The sequence below is a fragment of the Tachysurus vachellii genome, chromosome 12 (assembly GCF_030014155.1).
Source record: "Tachysurus vachellii isolate PV-2020 chromosome 12, HZAU_Pvac_v1, whole genome shotgun sequence".
In the NCBI taxonomy this organism is placed as follows: domain Eukaryota; kingdom Metazoa; phylum Chordata; class Actinopteri; order Siluriformes; family Bagridae; genus Tachysurus; species Tachysurus vachellii.
Genome location: NC_083471.1, coordinates 11,501,284 through 11,513,629, shown reverse-complemented (window position 1 = coordinate 11,513,629; position 12,346 = coordinate 11,501,284). Strand labels below are relative to the sequence as shown.

At 38.6% G+C, this 12,346-nt stretch overlaps 1 protein-coding gene across 1 annotated transcript; it reads left to right on the top strand.

Moving 5' to 3' along the window:
• Nucleotides 1–1,364: 1,364 nt before the first annotated feature.
• Nucleotides 1,365–11,837, top strand: sfrp1a (secreted frizzled-related protein 1a). The gene is made up of 4 exons (XM_060883528.1): nt 1,365–1,454; nt 1,679–2,250; nt 4,728–4,808; nt 10,510–11,837. The coding sequence occupies exons 2-4, from the start codon at nt 1,725–1,727 to the stop codon at nt 10,833–10,835; spliced, it is 933 nt and encodes a 310-aa protein (XP_060739511.1). The 5' UTR covers nt 1,365–1,454; nt 1,679–1,724; the 3' UTR covers nt 10,836–11,837.
• Nucleotides 11,838–12,346: the final 509 nt, after the last annotated feature.

Genomic DNA, 12,346 nt, shown 5'->3' with positions numbered 1-12,346 from the left:
AATTTGAAAAAATCTACAAACTCTCTTCTAAATAAAAGCAAAAATGGCAGCCATTTATGCCCAGTGGTTAGGGATGTTAAAAGAAAAGCATTATGGAGGTTAAAACTGTAGGATCACATGTTTTCTACAAAGAACCACCACATGAACCCAAGACCTAAACCTGAAGATCTTTATCTATTTTTTTAATTCATTTATTTATTTTTGTAAAAACGTCTATATAAACTAGAATTACCTGTTGAGTATCTTAATGTTATCTTAAACACTCTGCCAATAAGGCTGACCCATTTACTATTTCTGAACTCGTCATAATTGTCATGTGCTTGTATTGATCTTTCTGCAAAAATGCATCATATAAATAATTCTATTACTATATATAAGTACAAGAACAGACAATATAGTTTATTTATGAGCTCTCTCTCTCTCTCTCTCTCTCTCTCTCTCTCTCTCTCTTTGTTTATTTATGAGCTCTCTCACACACACACACACACACACACACACACTGATATTTGTGACTTGTAACTTGAGAAGTTTTGCATCTTCTCTTCATTACAGCAGGGGAGAGGAGCAAAAATACTAAATACAAAAATAACAGTTGAGAGTTATTATTAATAACTATTGAGAGCCATTTACTCTGTCAATTTTCACTAAATGTTTAAATTAAAATTTAAAAAAATCTCTTATCAGATGTACATACTGTCATCCTGACAAAACACACACACACACACACACACACACACACACACACACACACACACACACACACGATTCAATATATTATATCCTCCACTAGTAACATTGTTGTCACGGAATATCTTGACATCATAAAAAAGGAGCAAATAACCACGCAGCATGCTCGATAATGAAAACAATAACGATACGAACAGCAGCTATACACACAGTAATAATAACAATAATAATAATAGTAATAATAATAATAATAATAATAATAATAATAATAATAATTTTACTTATTCTGCTTTTCATCATTCAACAGAATATTCTAGTCTGTTTTTTTTTTCTATTCCACTTCTAAAACAGCACGCACAGACTGTTCCAAAGCGCACAGCACCTTACCATAAACCTTATACAGTATAAACCAACACAGCTTATGCATTGTCTACAACACTAGTTGCGGTGGTTGAGCGCGCGCGCTGGTGTTGGACTTTGTCTCACTGAAACACACGGACTCAGAAAGACTCCGGTTTACTGAGTGCAAATAGGAAGAGGGGTGCAAATTACAGGCGGGGTGGGATATCTCTCTCTCTCTCTCTCTCTCTCTCTCTCTCTCTCCTTTTTTTTTTTTTTTTTTTTTTTTGGCGCGTGTGTTTCATTGGATACTCACACACCCAAAAAACGCTGAACAGTTCTTATTGGCCGGCGCTGCGCTCGCGCTCCCCCGCTGTCTCGCACTTCCACTCATTTTTCAAGCGCAGGGGTCCCTGGCAGGCGGCCTTGTGAGTCAGCAGGAGGAAAGCGCACACACTCACTCTCTTTCTCTCTCTCCCTCTATCAGCTGAATGCTGTCAAGCTTTTAGAGGCAGCCTTCTGAGCTCATTTAAAACACTCATCTTCATTTCTACTGGGAAAAATTTCCTGACGCGTTTTGGCTGTACTGACTTTGAATTTTTAATTTTAAAGGAGCTGAAATAGGACTTTTTTGTTGTTGTTTCTTTTACAGGAGAGCTCTGTATCTCAGTGCCTTTGTTTTGGCAGTAACTAACGTGATGAAGCCAGTGGCATCCTTGCGCTTCTGGAAGGCCACCACTGTGTTGGCAGTGATGGTGAACCTGATGCCCCTGAGCCTGGCAGCGGAGTACGAGTACGTAAGCTGGAAGCCAACTGATACAATCGGTGGCGGACGAGCTTATGACAAACCTCCACAATGTGTGCCCATCCCAGACGACCTGCGCCTGTGCCATGGTGTCGGCTACAACCAGATGCTGCTGCCCAACCTGCTTGAGCATGAGAGTATGGCTGAGGTGAGGCAGCAAGCGGGCAGCTGGGTGCCTCTGGTGCACAAGGCCTGCCATCCGGGCACACGCATCTTACTCTGCTCTCTGTTTGCACCTGTCTGCATGGATCGTCCCGTCTACCCATGCCGCTTACTGTGCGAGAGCGTGCGCCAAGGCTGTGAACCCATCATGGAGGCGTTCGGGTTCCCATGGCCTGACATGCTCGCCTGTGACAAGTTCCCTCAGGGTGATGTGTGCATCAGCACGCCCAACAACACTGACACATTCCCAGAGAGCGGTGAGTTTTTAGACATTAAACCTAACAATATTGATCTAAAATGGTAGTAAAGCAGTAACAGTGTGCACCAGCAGCTGGCTCCACCCGTAAACCAGAACACCTGATCCTGATTAACTCTTGTAGGAAGGTAGACATTCAAGAACCCATTTAAAAATCAGGTTCTTAACCCTGGTCATGTAGAATCTGCACATTTTAGTTTTTTCAACACAAGGGTTGGCTGATTAGTTGAATCCAAATATACAGGACAGGGGGCTGGGACCCTGTCTTTTGAAAGGTCTTGCTAGTTTTTTGCATCCTCAAGTGACAATTGGAATTAGTCAATTTGTGTCAGACAGAATTGATGTTGAAACTCCAGAGAAGCTGAGAGAGGCACTAAAAACTGTCCTTATTTGATTTGACCAGAATCAGTATCATTTCCAATATCTCTTGTGAGTCACGTAATGTGCATGTTAAACCCACACACTGCTGCTGTGTGTATATGAGCATGTTTTTTAGAGTGTATATTCCAGTTAATGTCACTTTTTCCACACTCGACCATGTCACACCTTTTGCTATGTGTGTGTCAAAAACGACACTTGAGTGCCTTTTTAAGAGGCAGTGTGATGTTGTTTCAGGACTCAGCATCTGTCTGAGGCTACAGTTTACCCACCTTTTGTTACCTCTGTAGTTGGGATTTAATCCAAAAAAAACATCATGTGCATTCTTTCCCCCCTATATTTTGCAACTGCTGCACATGGTTATCCTAATTACTTTGTTAGAAATAGTTTCCCATTGTTTGTTTGAAGAGTGCTTTTTTTTCAAGAGATGCAGAGCTTCATTTAGTTAAGCTCTTGAGAGACACAGAGCTACCAGTAGCATCACTTTTTTTCTAAGATAATACAACAATCTCTCAATGATGCATAGGGATGAGGTGGGGCTGAGATAGCTGCTTTTCTCTTACAGTACATATGCAATTTCCATGATGGGTAAACATTTAAAAAATAAGTTGTGCAAGTGTTCGGAAGGAAAGTTGATCCCAGAATGCCATCTTCATGCTTATTTGTTTTAGTTTGCTGGAAGGTAGGCAGGGGTTCTATGGAAAATCAAAGTTCAGGGAGCATTAGTGAACAGTGGAAAGTACAAGCAGCTGATGTAACCGTCTCATAAAATTTTGTGGGTATTTCCAAACATTCATCAAGAAGGAGGAGGACTAAAAACAAGCTGAAACAAATTCTAACACAAAAAGGAGTAGAACGATACACCTTTTATGTTCAGACACTACAGTACTGAATAATTGATATATATCATTAATATATATATATATATATATATATATATATATGTATATTCATAACATCTGTTTGTTAATAAAACATAAAACAGTATGGAAACCACATAAATGAATAAATAAATAGAAAACCTGACATTCATGGAAGCCGTGCATGCTTCGGGGCTCCAGGAATTATCTGAGATCTCCAGCCAGTCTGAGTAATTCATGGCGCTGTAGAATAAATAGAAAACATAAAAAAATGAAAACACATGCTCTTGGCAAGAGAAAGACTAGATACAGAAATGTTCGGCATGTTCAAATTGGACAGCTATTGCAACTATAGTCAAGTGGCCACTAGGAATGGATTCTTGGAGGGAAAAAATGCCAGCAGTGAAGATTATTTTGTGCTCTCTAGATTATTAGTGCTAATTTGTATAAAAGATATGAAATGTTTTTGTTTACAGTGATGTGATTTTCACATTACCAAAATTTGCCAAAAGTAACTGCTCCTAATAAGAGAAGTGACCACACAGAATAGCACAACAAATATAACTGATGCTAATCAAAGAATGATTGAAATCTTAACAGAGTCTATGCAGATAAGGAGCTGTAATCTTTAGGAGATAAGGAAATAAGGAGTCTTATTTTTTTCCCCTTTCCGTGACCTCAGGGGGCCCCTTCAGCTTAATGTTGCTAATAATTACAGTTGGCCTAGGGTCTTTAGGGTCTTGTCTCAAACCCTGTGCTCTTTTCACAGTAAACCGAAGAACAGCTGTTGACATACATGTGTAAATGATGTGGTCTCCAGCTAATTAGCATAACACAGAGATAGAATGGAGGAATTGGGGAGGAAAGCAGGATTAGCAGGATTTTTGTCTTTAAAATTCACCCTTGGTTTAGAATTTAAATACAAAGGGTGAAAAGAGGGGGATGTTGCCAGATAAAAACTGCATTAACAGTGAATTTACTGTGATTTGACAAGTGGATTACAAGCAAAATGACAGGCTGAATTTCCTTAACATTTCCCTTCAATCCCAAGACTGTAAAGTTTGTCCCTGCTGTTTACGCTCATATGCAAACTTTCCAAACACTTGGGAGAACGTAAATGAGTTGCTTAAGGAAATGAAGGGGAAAAACATTTGGTTTCTATTACCATGGCCCACAATGCTGATTGGGTATCTCTGTGCAACATATTGGCCCTGACATTGTGCCTTGCTCTCTGTCTTAGGTTACTCGCCAGTCTGCCCACCATGCGACAATGAAATGAAAACCGATGCTATTCTGGAGCACATGTGTGCCAGCGAGTTTGGTAAGTGCTCTGAAACACTCCTCTCTCTCACACACAAACATATTTTGCGGTGAAAACTGAGATGGCACTTTCAAGACGGCTAAAAACCTTACATTCCTGCTGGACGCAGTGCTAAAACATTTGCCGTGCAGCGTGTGTTCCCAAATCATGTTCATAGTGGTAAGCGGAAAGTGGAGGTACCTCAATCCACAAATGCACATGAATTGTTCCCTGCATCACCGTCCACTTAGTTTTAATATACAGAACTGAGAAAGTTGATTGTAGAATTATTTACGTTGTCATTTTGTCAATGTCTGTAATTGTGCAATTTTTGTGAATATAATACAATTTAATATAATTACCTTGGAGGGGTGACCAATATCCTGACATGTGCATGTTTAGTCACTGAGTAACTGAATAAACTTTTTTTCTTCTTTTCCTTCACTGGACAACACAGACTTTCACACTCTTGCCCAGGTTTAGTTAGTAGTCATGTGGACAAAAAAGATACATGCATTTGGGTAAACAATAACATTTACATAGGTAGTCACACATTCACACATTTTCCAAACAACTTTTCAGGATATTGATTGTTATCTTCATTAATTTCACTTCTTCCTAAGGACAAATATACTAATATATCACATGTCCTTGCATTGGCCCTTTCTGACACTATTTCTCAGGATTGCCCAAAGCACGCTCATGTTTTACAATAGAACAATACTGCTGTATTCGATGCTTAAAATAACAGCTGCAGGCTCTTTCTAACCCTTGTAAATCCATGTCACAGTTTGGATGACCTTTTTTGAGACCACTACTCTGTGACTAATGAATTGAGGTAATTCACACAGGTCTAAACTCTTTATTTGGCCAGTGCTCAGAGCTGTAAATCAGGATGTTTGTTTTCCTGTCTGGTCCAGTGAACGTGACAACAGCACCAGAGCTGACCCCTAAGCAGGGGTCAAATCAGATTTAGGTTGATATGGTTCCAGCAAATAAATGTAGTGTAGTGGTACAGTTTCCTAAGAATGGTGCAGATGAATAGCACACCAAACCAAATATAGTATAAGATTTAGCTTAAGCTTTTCATCAATTTTTATAATCCTCATCCCTTCAAATCTCGTCTTTCGCTCTATATTTGTCACTTTGTTTTTTATACCCTTTTTGGTGCCAAGGATTTTCTAACGTGTGCTAAGGCTTAGACAGCCATTTCTTCTGCATTGACATTTGTTCCAGCCTTCCAAGTTTCTATGAAAAGCAGAAAATTGGAAGAAACTATCACATGCTTACTCTTGGGCCACTATTTCATTCCGGTTTTCCAGGGTCACATTCAACAATGCTTGGGCTTCTGGTTTTAATATTTGTATCAATTTTGAGTGAAAATACTCATTCTGAGGGATGGTTACTGACCATTACAAATAGCCCATTACGCCTGTCATCAGGGACAGTCCCAGCAGGAGTTGCCTCAACAAAAGGAGGGTGCTGCACCAAGCACTTCCTGCTCTCCTCCCAAGAGGAAAACAAATGCTGGTTTCGGTTTGCCTCTTAGAAAACCATAAAAGCTCATTCAGACAGGGATTCGAAGGGGCTAAGCCATCTTTGGTAAGCTTCCATCTTTCCTCTGGACAGCTTTGTGTAAACCAAGCCCACTGGCAACCCCCTTTGTGACCTCTGAGCTGAGCTTTAAAGCTAGCTATTGTCAGGGTGAAAAAGCGAGAGTGGTTCATCAGGTTTCTCATTCATGATGAATTGTCATCACTGACCAGTCACCTGGTTTGCATTAAAATGTTTTTGGTAAATAGGCTGAAAAGTTGCATGCCTTGCACCAACCCACTGGACCTGACTTTACATTGGTGATAACAGTCTTATCTAGTATGGGGTTGGCCATGGATTCACTTAGTTCATGCAATCACTTGTTTATTACTAGATTTTGAAGGCTGTGAATCTTTACAAATGTCACTTTTGTTGTTCAGAAATTTACCCATGCAATGCTTCAAGCAAGTTGTAACGAGCAAACATTTCAAATAGCATGGGAGATAACAAAATTCCAACAGCCCTTCTTAGAATGTTTGTTCTTGACAAACTGGCCAGACTCACTCACTAACCACTTAGCTAATAAACAGCAATGGTTTTATGGGGAATGCTGTTCATGTCCAGGACTGGCTTTTATGCTCCCTCTTCCAAACCAAACCTCATGGCCTTTGACTGAAAACTTCTCTTCTCACACTTCTGTTGGCCGATTCTTCTGCGGTCATTGGCACATGTTCACTTTTAGAACAGTAAAATTGTACGGCTTGGCCATGCGCTTTGAATTCCACACACATTTATGCTTTTGAGACTGTGAAGGAAGTTGTGTTTGGGACTGTTTTCATCCCAGACGTCCCCTGCTGGGTTTATGACACTATCTGATCCGTCTGCAAGTCTGCCTCTTGTCTCGCGACAGTACAGAATGCCAAGTCAGGGAACAGAGACAGAGCTTAAAAGCTAAATCTCTGGAAACATTTATGGGTACAATACAGGGTTGTCCTGCTCTTGAAGACCCACCAAGATTCCAGTTCTAAAAGTCTTCCAGACCCTACTTGTAGTGTTCAGTTCTTAATCTTTCAGGCCTCATTCATCTAACCACAATCTCCCAATCCATCCAAATATTAGTCAGGTGGGCTAAATATTTTAGAAGGATGACTTTGGAAACATACAAGACCTAAATCATTCTTCATTCAAAACATTCTCTTTCAGTGTTTAGGTTCTGCTTTCCTTGTTTACTTTATAAATTATGTGCTATAAATCTAGAGGTTGCCAGCTGTTAAACAGGGTATATTTATGAGAGCTATCAAAGATTGTGTACTTATTTGGGGTGATGAACTATGTTTGGATAGAGATTAGAGCCCTACATTGCTTTTTAATAATCTGTAGTGTCAAATCTATTTATAAATAAGACAGTGATTAGGGAAATTATGTATGTTCAGTTGGTCAATTTAAAATGAGTTACTCAAAAAACAGTTAATATACCCCACCTGTCAGTAATAGACAAATCATTAAACCATTACTTATTTCAACTTGGAGGTCAAAACGCCAGTGTTTTTCCCAGTCATTCCCTGTGACAGGCAAGCTTATGTATCCAATATCAACATCTAGATTATTTAACCTGTATGGTGATGTGTCTAATGATAAAGCATTGTGTTTGCACCCTTGACAAAATGGCAGAAAGTGTTAAAATGTGAGGTGACTATGTCTTGTGCTGGTAATATAGAGTAATATAACGCATTTTTCATTTTGCTCATGGTCACTCCTGATTCTGGAAAAGTTGCCAACTGCATCTGTCCAAGCTCAGTATTAGTCAATATTAATCAATATTAGTAGAGTGTAGAACAAGTCAGAGTATAGAACAACAGTGTGCCAGTGTGCACAGTTTTGTCCTAAGTGCCTGGGATAACACCCTTTTGATTACCATGAACCTTGTATTTGTCAATCTGGAGCATGTTCTTTTCTGAAGCATTTGAATTAATAGAATTGTAAGAGTCTTTATTCATAACAAGTGCATTGCACTTGTTGTGCATGAACTCTGTTAACTGTGTTGTATTAGAATCATTGGTCAGGAACAGTTTTGGTATTATGGGTATTAGCACAGTCAAGGTGGTATTTAAATTGTGGCTTTGCAGCTAAGTGCACTGCGACTATGCGGATTAGAGTTACAAATGCCACAGGGTGCATAAAGAGTTCAACCAAGAGTTCGAGCTGTATTGAAATCCCAGAAAGGTGGACTTTCCTGACTTGAGAACTCTGAAGCCTGACCAATGCTTTTATTTCATTAAACATTAAGCCCTGTCAGAAAGCCTGTTTATGAAGCTAAGACTGCAGATCAAGTCCTTAATCCTTTCCATGTGCAAAGTTAATTCCTGAACACTGGACCATGTTTCTCTGCAGTGTTAATTTGGTATGAGCTGCTGAAGCAGTTGAAGTTACCATTTGAAATAATAAAATAAATCATTGTAATGTAAAGCAACGCTTTCACCACCCACTATTTCAATGACAAACTCAAATATAAAATGTTGTGCTGGAGCAGGAACTATTGCTTCCATCTCACAGTTCTAGAGTGCCTGGTTCATTCTTGAGCTCAGGTTCCTTTACCTGTGTGTAGTTTCACATGTTGTCCCCATTTTCATATGGGGTGGGTTTTCTCGAAAAACATGCCAGACCAAAAACCATGCCAGAATGTGGATTGATTTCTACTTGCATCCACCAAAACACTGACCAATATTAAGCATTTACTTAATTAATCTAATGTTTTAATATTCTGACAGTTTTAAATTAAAAATGAATTCCAACTACAACTCACTTTGGAAACAGTGGTTTGTTTCATTAATATTTTTCTAGCCACTAATATTCAGCACCACACAGAAAGGATTTAGTTTCATTGTGGTCTGCTTGCTGACAGCTGATGCGGACTGATGAGCTAATTAGCAGTAAGTCATAGTTCATATGTTTTACCATGGAAAGCTTTTTATGGGTATGCGTGCATGGTGTTTAATTGGGATAAATACCTCCAGAGGTTCACAGGAGTGTCAGACATAAAGTCATAACTCATGTTTTGTTTGAGGAATTACATTAAAGCAAAGTGAATTTACCTGAAATGTACTTACAGCTACGAGCAAGACCACCCTCAGAAATGACTTAAGAGCAGCAAAAGGTTAAGCAAATTATAAGATTAGTGGATTAATACAAGGTTTCCAAGAAGCAGAGTTTTCCCAGAATATCAGTGCACTTGTTCTTTCATCTTCAGATAAGACAGTTTAAAAAGGGATAGTTGAGTCATAAAAACTTGTTCTTAAATGCAGGCATCGGACTTGTTGCATAACAAATATATGATTAGCAATGCTAATGTGGACATATTGGCCATATTTGTTTAATGAACAACTCTGATTAAAAAAAAAGTTACTCCTCCTGTTTAGTTAGAAAGGCTTGGAAAACAGATTATTGTGTACTTTAAATATGCTTATAATACATGGAACAAGACTTTCATTGAGTTATAGATCAAGTTTCATCTGGATGACCACAAGGCAGACAGAGTTGCAATTTGTGACCTTCTTGCCCCCTGGGAAAGCAGAGGGCAAAATAGGCATATTGATTTACATGGCCAAGACTTTATTCTGATGAAGACTCTTAAACTTGACAGCGCCTGAGACAGTGATATCTTGGTCATTATGAAGTGCTCTGGGACAACAGGAGTGCCTTGGTATTGATTACAACCTCCCTTGTTGACCCCCTCACTATCCTGTCCTCCAGATTGTCCCCTCCTTTTGTGGTCTGGCTCTGACTAAATTTCTGTGTAACCCTCATACAACCCAACTCCTGTTACTGTTTAGCCTTTCTGAGCTCGGCATACACCCCAAGGGAGTTCAGTGACTTTCTGCTTCCCAAAATGTTTTGTTGAACTGTATATATTTTAAGAAAACATAGTAAGCTTACCTAGCTGTCCAGGCTTTCCTATGTTGTCTTTTAAGTATGGAAGGTTCTCTGAAAAATGGCTTATGAGGTGAGTGAGTTTGGCGTGATTCCAGATTTGTCCTCTCTATAGCATAGCCAGCCTTTCTAAATTCTTTCCCTTTTTGAAGTGTCTGGGAAATTTAGCTTGAGGCTCTTGCCTGTCAATCAAAATGTCTTTTCCAAGCATATAGGATTTCATAAAATTGACTCCGCTTCATTTATGTGCTCTTTCCTCCAGCCATCAAGACCAAAATCAAGGAGGTGAAACGGGAGAATTTGGACCGCAAGGTGATCTTGCAAAAGAAGAGAAAGATTGTGAAATCGGGATCCCTTAAAAAGAAAGACCTGAAGTCCCTCACATTGTATCTGAAGAATGGTGCAGACTGTCCCTGTTCACAGCTGGACAACCTGAGCAGCGCCTACCTCATTATGGGCCGCAAGACAGACAGGCAGTTCCTCATCACCGCCATCCACAAGTGGGACAAATCCAACAAGGAGTTCAAAAAGACCTTGAAGAAACTGCAAAGCCACAAGTGCCCTGCTTACGAAAAAGTCTTCAAGTAATTCAGCAGCCAAAATAACATTTCCATCCTACTTTTGAATGAACTTGCACATATGAGCAACCTGAAAAGCTCCCTTTTGTTTATATACAGCCTATATTATATATTTCTATGTATTTTTCAGACCAACACTTTTGTCTGTAGGTTTTTTGTTTGTGCTGTTTAAGAAAAAGGACATTAATTGGAGTGATTTTACAATGGTACACTATCCAGCAAAGTACGAATCATTACTAATGTATATAGCCATGTTAGTCCAGAATATGTTCCAGAATGAACAGAATTCCTCATGAATGTATCATTACTTTTTTGAATCTGTAAACATCTAGCTTATTAGGACCACCCTTCTTGGATCATTTGAAAAGATACTTATATTTTAAACTGTGAACCCTGCACACAAGAATTTGAGCCTTGAATGTTATCACATATGTTGAACGGTATGTCTCACATTTTCAGGTAGAGTTGTCTTGCTATTTTTTTTTTTTCAATCGTACACTCATTATCATACACTTTGTGACATAATCCACAACATAACCTGTATTCAGTAATCAATCAAAAGATAATCAAGCTGCTTTTGTATTCGTTATGCTGTGATTGGTAAATAGTAGTAGATGTCCTGGTTCACACTTTCATGCAAAAAGAGACCACATACTATTTTAATACTTAACCAAGGACAAAAAGCAAGCTTTGTAAACAACAACTATACACTATTATCTTTTTAATTCCTTTTAGATCCACAAGATTCTGGTCTTGTTTGTTTTGCTATTATTTTGGGGCTACATTTTGTGTATTTTTAAAATTGCAATTCATGCAACATTATATTACAAAATGCTTCTCGCCTAGTGGTTTAAAAATGCACAATATACATATCAAATGACTCTTTTTTTAACTCAGTGTAGCACTATTAGTACGATTTTCATTTGTGTCTTTTGTAAAATTATCTTTTGCCAATCATTTTGTACATAAAATTCTAACACAAATATAGAATAAAAACTGTGACACAAACACATCCTGATACACTTTGCACCTTATTGCTTGCTAATGAATAAATGTTATTTCAATGACGGTATTTCAATGGTATGTATTTTAAGGCACCTGCAAAGCCTGAGTAAACACTCTGGGAAGATTATCTTTCATTTAGCTAACACTGTAGGACTAGTGTGATGACCTTCACAAAAAATGTAAAAATTACATTTTAAACTAAATGTTTAAATGATTAAGTTTATCTAGGTAGCTAGCAGGTAGATTGTCAACATTAGCCTATATCAAACAGCTAATGCTGAATTAAAGAATTAGCTAAAGAGCTCACATTATTTACCAGGGCTAACAATTCTCCTATAACTTATGTAGGGTTTTTATTAGGATCGAATGGCTTTTGATATCCTTTTCTTTTGTGCTCTCAGGGTTGAAAATATTTGATTGTCCTTGATGTAATTGATCTCCAGATCAGCTAGTTTTGCTTTGCCCATGTGGAAAGTATCACTAAACATGAGTGGTCCGTACTGCCTATAACCCACT

Bases quoted from the DNA above. Each gene is read 5' to 3' on its own strand.
- sfrp1a (XM_060883528.1), top strand. From the start codon at position 1,725: ATGAAGCCAGTGGCATCCTTGCGCTTCTGGAAGGCCACCACTGTGTTG. The intron at 2,251-4,727 runs GTGAGTTTTTAG...TCTCTGTCTTAG, and splicing joins TGACACATTCCCAGAGAGCG to GTTACTCGCCAGTCTGCCCA. The intron at 4,809-10,509 runs GTAAGTGCTCTG...TCTTTCCTCCAG, and splicing joins CATGTGTGCCAGCGAGTTTG to CCATCAAGACCAAAATCAAG.